The following is an 18,832-nucleotide window of genomic DNA, read 5'->3' on the forward strand; positions in this document are numbered from 1 at the left end:
TCATGATGGGAGCAAAGGCTCGGAAGGGGGGCATGAAAAGATTTGTCGAAAAGCATTGCACATTCAAAGCAATTTGGGGGGTTTACTCCCAATGAGCAGCCAGCAAATTGTATGCAGAGATGTGATGGTTTCGATCAAAATCAGTTTCTAACGTCGGGGATAGCCACTGAGTTACTGTTCCCTGAGTTTACCTCTGTCCTTGCAATCTCATGTCGTGCCTGATCATTTCCTGTGTGCACCATGTGAAGTAAACTTTTCTTCAGACACAAACATGCAGAGTCCACCACCACATCCTGCTTAATTTATTTTCCCCTGGAGTATAAATAGCAAGCACGAAAGTCATTGTTTGCAAACGATTGCTCACTGCCTGATGTGCAGTCGCCATCATAACCATGGCTCTGTCTGCTCTCTGTCAAAAGGTCTTTCTTTTTGCGGTTTTGGCCTCGTCAGCTGAGTTTTGCAAAGTGACCAGAGGTAAGTTATCTCTTCATCTTGCGTGAGAAAGAACTGTGAAAGCTGGTAAAATCGAAGGTAGACACAATCTCAGCGGGTGAGGCAGCATCTATGGAGAGAAGGAATGGGCAACATTATGGGTCAAGACCGTTCTTCAGACTAATGAAGAAGAAGAAGGGTCTTGACCCGAAACGTCGCCCATAGATGCTGCCTCAGCCGCTGAGTTACTCCAGCATTTCGTGTCTACATATCTCTTTATCTTGCTGGTACACAAAAATGCTGGAGGAACTCAGTGGGTGAGGCAGCATCCATGGAGCGAAGGAGATAGGCAACGTTTCAGGCCGAAACCTTTCTTCGGTCCGGAGAAGGGTCTCGACCCGAAACGTCATCTATTCCTTCGCTCCATAGATGTTGCCTCACCCACTGTGTTTCTCCAGCATTTTTGTCTACCTTCGATTTGACGAGCATCTGCAGTTCTTTAAGCACAAAGTGCTGGAGTAACTCAGCGTCTCTGGAGAACAACATCTCTGGAGAACTCTGAAGTCTGAAGAAGGGTCCCGACCTGAAAAGTCACCCATCCTTTTTCTCCAGAGATGCTGCCTGACCCGCTGAGTTACTCCAGCACTTTGTGGCTATCACTGATGTTGTGGAGATGCCCACAGATTAAGGTGTACACCTGATTTTCTATTAATGTTGAGTTTAGTTTATTGTCACGTGTTCTGAGCTTTTTGTTGCATGCTAACCAGTCAGCGGAAAGACAATACATGATTACAATCGAGCTGTCCAGAGTGTTCAGAGGTACAGAATAAAGGTGACTGCCTATAAAAATTCATTTCACTTGCACTTTATGTGCAATGTGACGAATAAAACCGTATTGTATTGTTAAATGCTACTCATCCCTCAGGCCTGATTCCCTATTTAAAATCATCCCTCTGCAGAACAAACGCCTTCACCCAATTCAATTAAATCATGCAAGCAGTACACACTTTATTATACCTCTAAATTCAAACAAACAAACCTAGACTGTATGACTTATTCATGTAGATCTTAGGTCCATTTATCTTAATATCCTTATTCGACTAAAATTTATCATTGCGTTTTAAACCTTCCAACTGATCTCCAGAATCCACAGATTTTTCCGCAGCCAGATCTTATGTCATTTCCATTGTTCTTTGTGTGAAGAAATGCCTCCTAATTTGTCGTCCGAACGGGACCTATCGTATTTTAAGAGTTTTCTCCATCTATTATTCGACACTTCTATTTATTCTAACTACCAATGCTTTTTTTTCCTCTTAAATTGTAGTGTGGAAGAAATTAATTTAGGGGGAAATTAAAGGAAAATGAAAAGCCACAAACTTTACAGGTTTGCTTCAAGAGACTTTATTGCAAGATAGCATGGAGAGATGGCGGCAGTAAACTGCCCACCAGTTCTCTGACTTTACAGCAGAATTAGCCCGCAGTTATACTGTGCAGTAAACAATTTTTTTTTTTTGTAGATACTACTCTACGAAAAGATGGTACCGATAGTAGATACTATCATCTACGTCGGTACCAATTATTTAATTAGTCATAACATTCTTTTCGTTTATGTTAAACTTATTCAACAACAGATGGTTAGTACAAGTCAAACACAATACAAGGGCATCTTGACATTATTCTATCTTACCTTTTAGGCGACCCGCGCCACCATCCCTTCTCTGAGCCACTCATAAGCCCCCCCCCCCTCATTTACAGTAACATTTCTATGCTACTAGCGGTAGGGGGTGTGGGTGATCTACTGTAACTTCTCAAAAAAGGAAAAACAAGCTTCCTTACCTTCTCTACTATTTCTTGTTTACATTCACCATCTACCCGTCAACACTTTCCCAGACAAGAGGTAATACATCGAATCTTATTTTGCCGATTCCCATGAACCTCTTCTACACTTGGTCAAGCAAGAGATGCCAATTGTCACATCCAAACACCCTTTTGTTACCTTGCCTGGTGGGTTGAATGGCCATTGCAAATTGCACAGAGTGGGATATGTGTGTGTTAGAATCTGCAGAGGGGTAAAATTAATTCAAATTGATAAATAAATAATAAACAGAATAAAATGGCGTTGCTGTAAATAAGTGTAGGAAGGAACTGCAGACGCTGGCTCATACCGAAAATAGATACATAAAGCTGGAGTAGCTCAGCGGGACAGGCAGCATCTCTGGAGGAAAGGAATGGGTGACGTTTCCGGTCAGACTGAAGCAGGGTCACCACCCAAAATGCCACTTATTCCTTAACGTCAGAGATGTTGCCTGACCCGCTGAATTGCTCCAGCTTTTTGTGTGTGTCTCTTCGATGTAAATAAGTGGTGGTGTGAACTCAATGGGCCAAAGGGTCTGAGTCGATGCTCTGCGACTGCGAATGACTTTAAAAGTTGATTATTCTGAGGACATTTTTCTAGTGACCTTAAATTGCATTTGAAATTCAATTGTAGACTAGAGGCCACAGCTTTAAGCTTAAGGCTTATTTTACGCAGAGGTTAGTGGGTGCCTGAAATCCGTTACCAGTGGAAGCAGGTATGACAGGGGAATTTAAGAGATGTGTAGATAGGCGCTCCGCACAGTTTTTATCTTTGTATGCAACAGACGATAAAAGCCCGTCGTAGTCGTAGAGTCGTGCAGAGACAGGCCCTTTGGCCCAACTCACCCATGCTAACCAATGCGCCCAATTCCAATCTGTTGACAGCTCCAGTCCTTGTACTGTCCAAATGTCTGTTAAATGTTGCCTCAACTAACTCCTGGTAGTTTGTTCCGTATAGCCACCTACCTGTGTGTGTATTGTATTGTATTGTATATCTTTATTGTCATTTCCTGAGTATTCACATACCCAGAGGAAACAAAAAAACGTTGCTCAACCAGTGTCCATTCAGTGTGCATTAAAAATAAATAGAAATAAAAATACATATATCATGAACAAATTTAACACTCTACTAAACATTCAACAGGCGTTCCGATCGGCAGCGGCACAACAGTGGCTCTGCTGCAGTGTGTCCAGGTTGGTGGTTGGTGCGCGATACTTGGCAGGGGGAAAAGTCCATTTAGCAGTCTTATAGCCTGTGGGAAGAAGCTGAGGAGCATCCAGCTGGTTTTGCAGTTAATGCTCCTGTACCTCTTCCCAGATGAGATGAGATGTGAAAAGATTGTCCCTCGGGCTCCTATTAAATCTTTCCTCTCTCAGCTTAAACCTTTGTCCTCTGGGGCGTGCACGGTGCAGTAGAGGTAAAGTTGCTGCCTTACAGCATCAGAGACCTGGGTTCAGTTCTTACTATGGGTGCTTGTCGGTATACAGTTATCCCTGTGACCTGCGTGGGTTTTCTCTGAGACCTTCGGTTTCCTCCCACACTCCTAAGACGTACAGGTTTTTAGGTTGATTGGTCTGGTATAAAGGTTTAAAAAAAATAAATTAAAAAAAAATGTCCCCAGTCTGTGCAGGATAATGTTAAACCCCTTTTTCACAGGGCGACGTGACGCAAGAGGTAACCAGAGTTTAACATCGAGGGAACCTCGTGCGATAACAGTACGGCATCCATGGACCACCGTGGCGCTAACGGCAGGTAATCGTGTAACTTGGGTACTCGGGAGAAAATTCAAGCAAGCTTGAATTTCTCCAAGAGTGACTTGTACACTTGTGGTTGAACATTGCAACATTATATGCACGTAGTGGCCAGTGCGAGATCCGTAGTAACTCTTGCGGTTACTGTGGAAACTCCTGCGAACGGTGAACCCGGAAGCTGGACAGAGGGGACAGAAGTTGAGTAAAAAAGGTGTTCTCAATGTCGCCAATGGAACAAGTGTCCATCGAGGACGTCCCACCTCATTGTCATTGTTGGAGAATCTTTTTAACAGGAACACGCAGAGATGGCTCCCAGAAAAGCTCAAAGAAAGGGGGTAAAGCGTGTCAGAAAGGTTTTTGCCATGCAGGGGAATGAGGAGGAGACGCAGCAAGAGAGACAGGTGGAGAGGCAACAGGAGATGCCACAGATAACACTGCCTGTGGGCTCCTTGGAGCAGGGAGAGGGTGAGCAAGGTGGATTTCAAATTGCCTCCCCAGTAGCCGTTGTAGGAATAGCCTCTACAGACGCTTATGTAAAGGGAAGATGGCAGAAGGTAAGGCCATATAACTTCTCCAGGGAACAAGAGGGGGAACTTGTAGAATGGTACCAATTTAACGAGATTCTCTACGATAAATCCAGAGAGGATTATAGAAACAGGGAGAGAAAACGGAACCTGCTGGAGACGAAGGCTGCGGAGTATCCCAGGTGCTCATGTGAGTATATATAACGATATATCAGTTCATCAACAGGAGAACCATTTAATGTTATCCAAGATTTAAAAACATACAATGCTATAGATGTAAAAGTGCTGTTTTTGCAGTTAACAAACTTCTCTTATAAGTCTGTCTGTGCCCTGCAGCTGCAAAGTAAAAAAGTCGCAGACAGCTTTTACACCCTCTGTGTTTGAGGTTGGAATCATGTTTCTAAGAGCCATAAAATAAATTATGGCATCATTTGTGCCACGTGATGATTTAATTACACTTGACAGTTTACAATGTTCATTCAAGATTTAACGGGAAAGCTCGGGAGACGGACAAGTCACTCGCACAAATAACAGAAATGCCGAGTACCGTGGGAACTCTTTGTCTACCCCCCTCCGTTATATCGTGTGATATCGTGCTAGACCACGACCACTTCACTCTGGTCACATCTTGCGTCAAGTCGCCCCGTGAAAAAGCCCCATTAATATGGGGGATCACTGGTCGGCGCAGACTCGATGGGCCGAAGGGCCTGCTTCCCGCGCTGGATAAAAGTATCTATTTATTCCCTTAACTATTTTATACCACTCTGTAAGATTACACCTCGGCCTCCAGCTTTCTATGGTTTATTTAATATTACCAGCACATTTTCGACATCCTAATGTGTTTTAGCTAGAGACAGAGTCACACAGCACGGAGACAGGCCCTTCAGCTCAACCTGTCCATGCCCTATCTACACCAGTCCTACCTACCCATGTTTGGCCCACATCCCTCTACATTTTTCCTATCCAAAAATGTTTTAAATATTGTTATAGTGCCCGTTTCAACTTCCTCCTCTGGCAGCTTGTTCCATGTACCCACCACCCCTCCGAGTAAAAAAAGTTGCCCCTCAAGTTCCTATTAAATCTTGCCCCTTTCACCTTAAACCTACGTCCTCCGTTCCACTGGATAAAATACCTATTGTCTATCTATTCCCCTCATGATTTTATAAGATCATACCTCAGCCTCCAGCATTTATGTTTTCATTCAAAATCATCAGCTCATTTTCTAATGATTTTTTTTTTGGGCCATTCAACACATTGAGGTTGTTCCATTCTTCAGTAAAATCCAAACTGTCTTGTACCTCGGCTCCCATTGTCAGCTTTTACATGTCTCTTTGTTCCTGACAAGTTAGCCCTTTCCTTTGTTATCATTGCTGGCTTTGATCAGCCATTTTACAATCTTTCCTAAATTTGCTCTAATTACTTTTCATATCTCTCACTTCCTTCTCCCCCGATCCCTCAGTCTGAAGAAGGGCCTCGACCCGAAATGTCACCTGTTCCTTTTCTCCAGAGATGCTGCCTGACCCGCTGAGTTACTCCAGCCTTTCGTGTCCATCTTTGGTGTAAACCAGCGCCTGCAATTCCTTCCCACACAAGGCCGCCCTTTTATTCTTGAGAGCTACCCAGGGCATCCATAGCCTTTTGCAATCTCATTTTTCAAAAACAGAACTTAATTGCTGATCACAAAAAAATAACATTCTATTTTTGCAGGAAGTCCGAAAGTACGGAGTTTCCCCCTCTACAAAGATGGCAACAACACTTTTCTGAATGATTCTACCAAGGAGCATCTCAACAGTTCCATTACCACGGTGGTGATCCCGGTCATTTCAAGCATCGTCCTGATCATTGGCCTCCCGGCGAATGGTCTTGCCCTTTGGGTTTTGGCCACCAAGGTCCAGAGGATGCCCTCCACCATCTTCCTGATGAACCTGGCAACGGCCGACCTCCTCCTGATCCTGGCGCTGCCCTTTAAAATCCACTATCACTTCCAGGGCAACAACTGGGTCTTCGGCGAAGCTCTGTGTCGGACGATGACCGCCTTCTTCTACGGCAACATGTACTGCTCCATCCTCCTCCTCACCGTCATTAGCATCGACCGTTACTTTGCCCTGGTCCACCCGTTCTACTCCAAAGGCTTCAGAGACAATAGGTTTGCTACGGTTACCTGCGTGACGATTTGGTTTCTTGTTGGACTCTCCACCATACCGTTCCTTTGGAAGAAGCAGGTGCACTGGTTGAAGAACCTAAATATCACGACCTGCCACGACGTCTTGCCGGAAGATGTGGCCTCCGATTACTACTTCGTGTGTCTGATCGCTTTTGGCTTTCTCATCCCGTTTCTCATCACGATATTCTGCAACGTGTCGGTAATCCGAGCGCTGGCCGTTAGCGCGGGGCCGTTCGGCCTGGCTGTGCGGAACATGACATTGGTGATGATTGTGTTTGTGGTGTGTTTTCTCCCCAGCAATATAATCCTACTCATCCACCATTCCGGAAGCACCTACAGGTACCTCTATCATTATTACATGATCTGTCTGATGCTGTGCACCCTCAACAACTGCATCGACCCCTTCATCTACTACTACCTCTCGGACGATTTCCGGAGTAAAGTGAGAAGCCTGACCTTCTGCACGAGAACGAACGAGGGTTCACGAAAATCAGCTAGGCCCCTGGCCCAGACAAACACCTCCTCTACTCCGGACAGCAAGGTGTCGAGCAATTGAAGTTGGTCTCTGTGAACATGACCAGACTCTCAGTCGTATCGGAGTAGCAAAGCCAGCAATCTCTAGCTTGATCAGTGACATGCCTACTCAACCAGGATGTTGCTTCCAATAAATCACTCCCTGTCTAACAACAAGAGAAAGCCCTCGACACATGAAACCAGGACTGATCCCAATTAACATTGGGAAAAGGTCGCGTCTTAATGGTCGGGCAAAACGCACGGGTCTCACTGCACTTAATGTCAGCAAGAAGACTGTACGTGATTACAATCAAGCTGTCCAGATCGTACACACAGAATAAAGTTAGCCTCTCTATTTGGCTGTCATAATGAAAACACTCCACGCCAGGCAAGATCTTGGTGAATCTGCACTCTCTCCAGAACTTTAACATCCGTCCTGTAGTGCGGTGTGCTGTACTCCAGATGTTTTATTAACATTGCCTGTGTTGGATAGTGCTAGTGTATGGGGTGATCACTGGTCGGCATGGGCCGAAGGGCCTGTTTCTGTCCTGTATCTCAAAATTAATGTATGTGTCTTAACGTCTATGTAATTACATAATGCAAACATTGTCAAATGGAGGAAAATGCATCAAATTCCCTGTTTGTGATGAATATTTGGATGTGTAACTTGCCTCAGAATTAAAAACCTTTTGAAAATAAAACATTGTTTGATGTTCTTGAGTATGAGCTAAATACTTTTCCCTTGTCCTGTATCTATAATAAATCCATGACATTTGATTTTTCAGAGTAGAATATTCTTATTGATTCGAAGAGCAACTTCTATTAACACTTAAGATAGGCACAAAATGCCAGAGTAACTCAACGGGTCAGGCAGCATCTCCGGAGAAGAGAAATAGATGACGTTTTGGGTCGAGACACTTCTTCAGACAGAGTCAGGGGAAAGGGAAACTAGAGGTATGAAAAGGTACAAAGAAGAGATGAATGAAAGGTATGAGATGAACTATTCAAAGCCAGCACTGATGATCAAGGAGAGGCAGAGCCCACAATGGTCCATTGTTGGCTGTGGAGAGGGTGACAACGAGTGGATACAAACAGCGATACTCGGTGAAACAGGAGTTTCCAATAACACTAAGCTTCCAATAACATTTGCTGGGTGGTGTCACCAGAGTTAAAGGTGATCGTCCTTGGCTGGGCCAGGAACGGGGTCCTTTCTGCCTTGCTCACCTGGTGAATTGTTTGCTCGTTGACAAGGCGTCAAGAGATAAGAGTCAAGAGTGTTTAAATGTCACATGTACCGAAGATCGGAACATTGGATTCTTACCTGGAGCATAACGGGTCTAGAATGCGGTACATGGATTACATAATAAACAATACAAAGTTCAATAAATGTTAAAAGACAATATTAATGCAAACAAAAGCCTTGTAGATCGAAGACCCTTGTAGATCGAAGACCCGTTCGTAGTTTTTCAGTTTAGTTGGTTTTGTAGTGTTTAAGAGGCTAATGGTTTCAGGGAAGAAGCTGAACCTGGACGTTACAGTTTTCAGACTCCTGTACCTTCTTCCCGATGGCAGGGTTGAAATGAGAACCTGGCCAGGGTGGTGTGGGCCTCTGACAATGCCGCCTGCCTTTTTGAGGCAGCAACTCCTGTAGATCCCTTCAATGGTGGGGTGGTCAGTACCTGTGATGGACCGAGCAGTGTCCACCACTTTTTGTAATCACATTCGCTGATGGGTGTTTGAGTTGCTGCAATGTATTCTCTCTGCATGTATGCAATATGCTCTCTACCGTACACCTGCAGGGTATGTCATGAGATGGGTAATGCTGGCATTTATTGCTCACCCCCAATTGTGCGGCACGGTGGCGCAGCGGTAGAGTTGCTGCCTTACAGCGAATGCAACGCTGGAGGCCCGGTTTCGATCTCGACTACGAGTGCTGTCTGTACGGAGTTTGTACCTTCTCCCTGTGAGAGCCCTGCAAGGTGTATAATATTTTTTACACTGTCATAGGCCTTTCTTACATTTGCTGTCACAACGCTCTGTAGTCTCTAAACAACCCTTCAGTAATTTTCCTTGCCCACCATTACAGTATAATAGTGTTTTAAGCCAATAACTCGACACTAGCAGTGGCAATAAATAAATAAAGGCAGCTTTCCAGCCCCTTATCTCATTGGCCACGCTCGGCTGCAAAACGGTGTCAATCTGGTGGACCATCTTCCTCTAGTCGTGGAAGTGGAACAGCTTAGGGCCTCCCTTCATCTAAATCCGGCCCTGCCTGTGACCTGCTTGGGTTTTCTCTGAGATCTTCAGTTTCCTCCCACACTCCAAAGACGAACAGGTTTGTAGGTTAATAGGCTTGATATAATAATAATAAAAGTTTTATTTCAGACACAGGTCCATATAACACATCATACAGTATAAGGAGATACAAAAAATACATTAAAAAATTGCATATTAGCCTATAAGATATACAGTACAAGCTATTGCACCAATGCCATCTTAGCCTAGAAGTGAATCTATAGCAGCTTTTCAGAGGGCTGACTAGGGCTTCAATTATGTGATTCTCTGACTTGTCCAGGCGACACATAAAACTAAACATCAGCTGTCTTAAGAGTGCCTCACAGGTTGGCACTCTAGTGGACACAAACAATTGACTGGCACTATGCCACCTAGGGACACGAAGTAGCAACCTCATTGCATCATTGTATGCTACCTTAAGCCTCTGCATACTCTTTTTCTTATAGTTAGACCACAATTGAGCAGTATATAACGGTGTGATATAGGTTCTGAACAAGGAACACTTCACAGAGTCAGAGCACAAAGAAAACTTCCTTATAAGTATGTTAGCTTGAAAATAAAATTTACAGCGCTGTCGGTAGAGGCCTTTGTCATCCGTCCAGTCATCGGATAGGACATGACCTAGGTATTTAATTTCCTCACACACAGCAAGAGGACTGCCTGACAAATAAAAGGTCGGAAAAGTTGATTTCCTGTTCTCAGCGCTTCTAACTATCATTATGCGGCTTTTCTTAGCGTTATACTTTATGTCATAATCAAGGCCATACTGAGAGCACACCTTCAGCATCTGCTGCAGCCCAGCACTATATGGACAGAGCAGGACCAGGTCGTCTGCATACATCAGATGATTAACAATAGTGTTGCCCACAAGACAGCCAGTTTTTAACCTATTTAACTGATTTGATAATTCATCCATATAAACATTAAATAAAATAGGAGACAAGATTCCTCCTTGCCGCACTCCGTTACTAACACAGAATGGAGCAGATACAACATTGTCCCATTTAACCTGAAACGTTTGATGGGCATATCAAAACACTAAAATTCTCACTAAAAATTTAGGGGCACCTCTATCTAGCAATTTTACAAACAATTGTTCATGATTAATTCTATCAAATGCCTTGGACGCATCAATAAAACATAGGAATACAGATGAATTCAGGCTTGTGTACCTGAACACAATCTCTTTAAGAGCATAGATACACTGGTCAGTTCCATGTTTTCTTTTGAACCCAAACTGATTGTCAGTAGTAAGGACATACATTTCTAGCTTTGTTAGCAGTATTCTCTCCAGTACTTTAGACAAGATACTGGCTAATGCAATAGGTCGATAATTGTCAATACTGTTGAGCTTACCAGCCTTGTCTTTAAGCACAGGCACTAACATTACAGACATAATAGCATTTGGCAGGACACCATGAACCAGACAACCATTAAAGCACATGGCAGAGCTTATAGCTGGCATATTTTAGATGTTCTGCAGTAATGCAGTCCATACCGCAGGCTTTGTTGTTATCCAACATGTTAATGGCATCATAGACATCTGCTGCCCTAACTATCATATCTGCTGAGAGATCAATATGTTCATGATTGATTCTAACTGGGTTACTTTTAACACAATTTTACTTCGGAGTCACGTGAGTGACTACCTGAAGAACCCGCTCAGTGTGCAGGTGCGGCATTAACGTCCAGCTGTGCAACGGCGGCCCAGACGGGAGTCGGGCGCTCCCTCAACTAGCCTGAAAGAAGGAACGTTAGGTAAGCACCTACCTTAATCGGGCCTTGTCTTTTTTGCTCCAGGGGGAGCAAAGCAGCAGAGGAAGCGGCCCCCGTTCGACTCCAGCGAAGGAGCCGACAGTGGAGGGGGAGAGGCGGCAACGGGACCGCACACGCTGCGGACCACAGACACGGGTGCTGCGCTGATGCCGGTCCGCTGAACAGCTGTTTGACTAACAGCAGCGGACCGGAGGGAAATTTAAAAACCGGCCGGCAACCCCTGCAGACTCCCGACAAGGAGAATCGCCGCCCGAGAACCGCAAAAATTCCGACCGAAAACGGCAGGCAGCCTCTATCAATAAGGTAAGACCAAACCTCAGGCTGGAGACAGTAAAAACAAGTATGTCTGTTTCCCCAAGCCAGAGGAGGTCATGGAGCTAAAAAACTCCAGAAAAACGAGGGGTCACTGGCTGAATGCCAAGGGAGCTAACACTCCCACCCCAGTGCTATTGCACTAGCCATCTCCCTTGTCGAGGGATTGATGGGACCAGAGCTGGGCTGGTCAAAGAGGAGGGGTGTAAGACCAAACCTCAGGAAAAGCGATCTCACGGAGGTAGGGCATATGCCTCCTCCACAGTATCTACAGTACCCCTCTGCTCCCTCTTCGAGGCTAGCAAGGGAGACCAGGGCTGGGCTGGTCTACAACAAGGGCAGGCGGACGAGAGCAGAAGTATGCCAGGGGAGCAGGATCATGAAGAGCTGCTGGGTGTCGTGGGCCACTATACGGCACCACCACGCGCAGGAAGACTACTGGAACCCAAGATGGCAGCCAGTATCAACCATCTCTCCAACAAAGCCCTGCAGGAGAAGGCCCTTCTAGAAGCTTTAGAAGAGTACACAGCGCCAGAGAATTGTGAGGCACTAAAAGAAGAGTGTCAACGGTCAAATCTGGAGGCAGCTGGGTCAGCAGATTCGCAGTCAAGAGCCTTTGCTCGTTCCACGGAACATACTAACATGACCACCTGCCAACAGGATGTATTAGCACTAATGTGCAATACACAATTGAGATCAACAATCTAAGGCAGGACAATATAAGACCTGCCCTCAACCCCAAATATGCGGGGCTATGCAAAACCGCTGCAGCGGAAAGAGAGGCAGCTAAACCTGTGGGCCTCATGAGGGCAGGCCCGGGAACGAGCGGGACATCTCATCCGACACCCAGCTGGCAGCACCCCTCGGCATCCACCAGTCGACACCCACATCCAAGGACTGGTGAAAGCTCGGGGACCGCTGCTTATTACCCCCAAAGGTCTTTTTTAGACATGGGCCCGGAGCGGACCCCAGGGAAAATGCGCCGCCCCACCGACAGCACCAGCATACCAGCAAAACAGAGCCTTCATGAAGAAACAATGAACATGGAGGTAGGTGGGTCTGGTTCCTGCCAGCTTACACAGAATAAGGGTGCTCTACTAACTGGGGACGATTACACTTGTTTTAAAAAATAAAAAATAAAAAAGCATGGGGTACTGTCACAAATAACAAATATATACTCAACAGTATTAGTGGATACAAAATTGAATTTAAATTGGGCATATTACCGCCAGTTCAGCATGCGCCCCAAAGGGTATTTTTCCCTCTGAGAAAGAGAAGGGAGAAGGACAAGCTGAACTAGAAAGGCTCATTGCAAAAGGGATCATTGAAAAGATCAAACATGAACCATTGGAATTTGTATCGAATATATTCACTAAAACTAAAAAAGATGGTGGATGTCGCATCATCATTGACCTAACATCACTAAATAAATCTGTTGAGTATATACACTTCAAGATGGAGACGCTTGTCACTGCCAGACAACTGATCTCCAAAGGATACTTTATGGCAAGCATTGATATTAAAGATGCTTACTATCTAATACCCATACACAAGGATCATTGTAGATACCTAAAATTTATCTGGATGGAGCAACTATGGGAGTATAGAGCATTGCCCAATGGTCTAACCTCAGCCCTAGACTATTTACAAAAATACTAAAAATAGCCATGAAAATATTAAGAAAACAAAAGCATAGTCATGGCATATTTGGATGACATCCTCATATTAGGAAAAACAAAGGAATTAGCTGTGGCAGCAGTTCTAGCTATGAAACAGCTCCTTGAAACACTGGGGTTCGTCCTACACCCAGATAAATCCAAATTGAAGCCGTTAACTACCATAGATTATCTGGGCTTCAATATCAATTCAATCCATATGACTGTTACTTTGCCAAGGTGCTCGGGTCAAATCATGAATTTACCCACTGAACCTATATCAGAACTACAGTGGTGGGCAGACAATGTTTGGCACAGTTTCAGCCCTATTATCATCACCAACCCTAACTTGGTTATTAAAAACCGATGCCAGTGCTTTAGGCTGGGGAGCAACTAACTCCATATCCAGCACAGGTGGCAGATGGACTAATTCAGAATCATCGTTACTACACACACTGGGCATCAACTATTTGGAAATGTTGGCCGCCTATCATGGGTTAAAAGCATATGCATTTAAAATGCAGCACGTGCATGTGCGGTTACGGATTGATAATACTATGGTGGTGGCTTATATTAACCATATGGGGAGCATAAAATCATTATCGTGCGACAAATTGGTCAAACAGATCTGGCAATGGTGTGTCGAAAGACATTTTTTACTATCGGCTGCCTATCTACTAGGTAAGCTAAAACACAGTGGCAGACACCAGGTCACGGGGGAAAAAATTTAATGATAACATCGAATGGATGTTAAACCCAAAATATTTGCTAAAGTTATTAAGCAATATGGAACGCCAGATATCGATTTGTTTGCAACAAGACGGAATCACCAGTTACCTATGTATGTGACTTGGGAACCAGATCAGAGGCAGCAGCGGTAGATGCCTACACGCTGGATTGGGGGAATTTCTGCTTTTTGCTTTCCCTCCCTTCTGCCTCATCAGTCGGGTACTTCGCAATACAGATGGACTCTGCCTCTGGGATATTGATGGTGCCCGACTGGCCTACACAGCCATGGTTCCCAGTTCATCACGACATGGTGGTCGAGTCACCTATGGATTTCCCTAGTGGACCACGGTTGTTGACTCACCCAGTATCAGGCATAAGCCACCCATGCCATGAAAACATCAAACTCCTGGGTTGTAGGTTTGAATAGACCTTACCAGGGACTGGGATTATCCAAATGAACCATCACCACCATGTCGGCATCCCTGCGAACAGCCACCAAGAAGCAAAAATGGGAAAATACTGCCAGGACGCAGGGACAACATACGAAACTACTCAACCACTGACGTGCTGGAGTTCCTGGGCCATCTACACCATGATGAAAAGATAAGTTACAGTGCCGTAAATACAGCACGAACCGCCCTGTCTGCTTATCTAAAAACAGCAGGACAGCAGAGCATGGGATCCCATCCACTGATGATAAAACTTATGAAGGGCATTTACAATAACAAGCCCCCAAAACCCAGGTATACCCATGTATGGGATATCAGTGTGATATTAACATATCTCAGAGGATGGCCACCAGCTAGATCCCTCAGTCTTGAGCAATCTACGTTAAAAACGCTCATGCTTATGGCTCTCGTATCCGCTCACAGAGTCCAGTCACTCCATAAAACTAAGACTGGATAACATGGTGATCACCCCAGACCGCATCACGTTCATCATTCTAGGTCTGGTAAAAACAAAGCAGGCCAGGAACGCCCAATTCACTGGTGGTATTCCGGGCCTACCCACCAGAGCCAAGGTTGAGTGTGGTGACCCATCTACAACAATATATAGACACAACCCACAATCTCAGAGGGAGAGAAAAAGCCCTATGGGTCAGCCACAAGAAACCTCATGACGGGGTAACGAGCCAAACCACTTCAAGGTGGCTCAAACAGGTACTGAAAGCTGCCAGAATAGACACTAATACATTTAAATCCCATTCCACTAGGGCAGCATCGACATCAGCGGCTGAACGAATGGACGTCTCGGTTGACCACATTCTCAATACGGCAGGATGGTCGAGGGAAACGACGTTCAGAATGTTTTTTATTATAAACCGTTGATAAAGCCTGATTTAATTGCAGACAGAATATTACAAACTGCAAATATTTAATTTAAGCTCAGGGGAGCTATTTATGTTGTTATTGTTAATAAATACCTTTCTGTTTCTTGAGAAAGCAGATCCATTGGTTGATTACGATAACACTTCCTCCCTCAAGAACTTCGGCAGTGAGTGAAATAAAAACTGTTACACGGTTTGAAATCACAGACCTTTGAAGTCTTCACGTAGTCACTCACGTGACTCCGAAGTAAAATAGTAAGATTAAACGAGTACTTACCAGTGCAAAGTTTGATCTGTATTTTATGAGGAGTTACGATGAGGGATTACGTGCCCTCCGCTCCCACCCTCATTATATAGATCAAACTAGTAAACTGATGTCTCCTTAATCTTTGCTATGTTTACTTCATATATTGTGTCTATCTGTGATTCCACATCGCTGCTTGGAAGTATGTCGCACCTGCGCACTGGGCAGGGTTCTTCACGTAATCCCTCATCGTAACTCCTCATAAAATACAGATCAAACTTCGCACTGGTAAGTACTCGTTTAATCTTACTATTAAAAAGGTTACGGTAGTGCTTACGCCAAATCTCAGCTATTTTTTCTGGGCTACTAACCCCTTCAATGTCAGATGGTAGAGGTGTTTTATTGTTATTCATTACTTTGTCCTCTTTCCAGAAGTTAGTAAGGTTGTTGGTACACAAAATTGCTGGAGGAACTCAGCGGGTGCAGCAGCATCTATGGAGTGAAGAAAATAGGCGACGTTTCGGGCCAAAACCCTTCTTCAGACTGATGGGGGGTGGGATGGGAGAAGGAAGGAAAGGGGAGGAGGAGGAGCCCGAGGGGGGGGGGATGGGAGGAGACAGCTTGAGGGTTAAAGAAGGGGAGGAGACAGCAAAGGCTAGCAAAATTGGGAGAATTCAACATTCATGCCATCAGGATGCAAGCTGCCCAGGCGGAATATGAGGTGCTGTTCCTCCAATTTCCGGTGTTGCTCACTCTGGCAATGGAGGAGACCCAGGTTAGGTTGTTGTTCTGTAGCTTTCTGGCAAGCGAGTCTGCTCTCATTGTGTTTTCATTTTTCTTAATAACATGAAGTGCATACTTAACTCTAGCATTGGTGCGTTTTTTCATATCTAGCAATACCCCCTGTCTAGGCCTACCTGCCTCTGACCAGAGTCTAAAGGCCTCTCTTGCCCCAGCGTACTGCTCAGCCACAAACTCATTCCACCCAGGTCTAATGTTGGGTACCTTACATTTACTTTTACGAAAGGGTTCACTGGAAGCATTGAGACATTTCACAATAACATCATACATGGCATTCATGCTGAGCAACTTACCCGTGGCATAGGTGGTGATTGGCAGTCACCGAGGTACGTTGTTGAGTAGAGTGACAGCCGCCGGAAAGAAGCTGTTCCTCGACCTGCTGGTTCGACCTGCTGGTTCGCGACCACCAGTCCCGATTATGCCGGTCTTCTTTCCCACATGTCTCACTGGGGTTTTTACAGTGCGAGGTGTAGGGCGTTGATGGACAAGGTTCTCAGGTACCTGCTTCAGTCGGCGCCCTGCCTTCACCACCATGCTCCATGGGGGGGTCTGCGTTCGTCCCAGGGCTGGATCTACAGGCTGGGCTGGTTGTCTACCGTTGGTCCCGCCAGGCGTTGCTGTCAACCATCCATTAACCACAGAGGGAGCGCAGGGGGCAGGGTCAGCGCCCGGCGGCAACTCCATCACAGTCGAGGAAAGACCTGTCGCACTGGGCGCAGGGCCCGGTTGTATCTCCACAGCAGGGAGGCAGGCAGCCGAGAAAGTAGCGTCCGGGCCACAACCCCCCTCCACAGCAGTCAGACGGCCGTCGAGTTTAGCAGAGACCTCCCGCAATGTTTCACAGGCAGCTACCTGAGTTCCCATAGTCCTTTTTAGGTAGTCAATGTCAGCATTGATTTGTTGCATTTTCCCAGAGGAGCGCAGACACATCAATGTGTTTAAATGAGACGGGGGGGGGGGGGGGGGGGGGGGTAATTCATCCAGGAAGTGCGATACAAATCTTGGGATCTCTTCACCGCACTCATTAAGCACTTGCGGGCACATTTTTGACATTGTTAATGTCCTTCTTTTGTCCCCTGTAGGAGATCATTCGTTTGTTGTGTGGAAAGAGTTCTGACAAAACTGCCTTGGAGGACTCAATCCGCTCGGAGCTAAAACTGCTCGTAACTATCAACGCAATATCATCGTGGCTTAGTGTTTGCATTTTGATCATAATAAAATTCACCAATTCATCCTTGACTATGGCTCTACCGTCTTCAGTATGGTAAACCTCCGGTTTAATTCGCGAAAACTCTCGAGAAAACTCCCCCACACCACGCCGTGCTGCTGCACCGGCCACCATCTTGAAGAAATGTAAATGTAAAAATTGTCCCTAGTGTGTGTGTGTGTGTGTGTAGGATAGTGTTAATATGTGGGGATCGCTGGTCGGCATGGACCCGGTGAGCCGAAGGGCCTGTTTCCACGTTGTATCTCTAAAACTAAAACTACAAAAATTGCCCCTGAACTGTGAGTCTGCTAAACATGGATCACTGTGCTGGATCTGGAGCCTTGTGTAAACCAGATAGAACGAGGTTGAAGGCCCTGAGAGAACCAGACAGACCTCTACCACAATCTACAGCATTTCACTGAGAGCATTTAATTCCATTTATTTATTCACCTGAAGTTATTTCCCCAGTTGCAATGCTGCAATTCAAAGACATGCTTCTAAGCACATGGTACATCAATAGACAATAGGTGCAGGAGGCCATTCGGCCCTTCGAGCCAGCACCGCCATTCACTGTGATCATGGCTGATCATCCACAATCAGTACCCCGTTCCTGCTCTTCTCCCCATGTCCACTGACTCCGTCCGCTATCTTTAAGAGCTCAATCTAACTCTCTCTTGGAAGCATCCAGAGAATTGGCCTCCACTGCCTTCTGAGGCAGAGAAATCCGCAGATTCACAACTCTGTGTGTGAAAAGTTTTTCCTCATCTCTGTTCTACATGTTTAAGAAGGAACTGCAGATGCTGGAAAAATCGAAGGTAGACAAAAGTGCTGGAGAAACTCAGCGGGTGCGGCAGCATCCATGGAGCGAAGGAAATAGGCAACGTTTCGGGCCGAAACCCTTCTTCAGACCGTTCTAAATGGCTTACCCCTTATTCTTAAATGGTGGCACCTGGTTCTGACTCCCCCAACATCGGGAACATATTTCCTGCCTCTAGCGTGTCCAAGCCCTTAATAATCTTAAATGTTTCAATAAGATTCCCTCTCATCCTTCTAAATTCCAGAGTGTACAAGCCCAGCCACTCCATTCTATCTACATATGACAGTCCCGCCATCCCGGGAATGATCCTTGTGAACCTACGCTGCACTCCCTCAATAGATGTAAAAAACTTCCCTTTATTAGCCTTGCATCTGCAGAAAATTAAATCCAGCGCAATAAAAGTCACTGGGAAGAATTGGGAGGCCCACGA

The 18,832-nt window shown here is 45.4% G+C and overlaps 1 protein-coding gene across 3 annotated transcripts; it reads left to right on the plus strand.

Moving 5' to 3' along the window:
• Positions 1-7,945, plus strand: LOC129711077 (proteinase-activated receptor 3-like). 3 transcript variants are annotated; one of them, XM_055658456.1, is made up of 3 exons: positions 4-474; positions 3,944-4,039; positions 6,270-7,945. In XM_055658456.1, exons 1-3 carry the CDS (start codon positions 393-395, stop codon positions 7,280-7,282), a joined length of 1,191 nt encoding a protein of 396 aa, XP_055514431.1. In that variant the 5' UTR covers positions 4-392; the 3' UTR covers positions 7,283-7,945. The 3 variants fall into 3 exon arrangements, with proteins under 3 accessions (XP_055514432.1, XP_055514431.1, XP_055514433.1); XM_055658458.1 differs by having other exon boundaries at positions 6-474; positions 6,274-7,945; XM_055658457.1 differs by lacking the exon at positions 3,944-4,039 and having other exon boundaries at positions 1-474.
• Positions 7,946-18,832: the final 10,887 nt, after the last annotated feature.

The sequence above is a fragment of the Leucoraja erinacea genome, chromosome 29 (genome assembly GCF_028641065.1).
Source record: "Leucoraja erinacea ecotype New England chromosome 29, Leri_hhj_1, whole genome shotgun sequence".
Taxonomy (NCBI): domain Eukaryota; kingdom Metazoa; phylum Chordata; class Chondrichthyes; order Rajiformes; family Rajidae; genus Leucoraja; species Leucoraja erinaceus.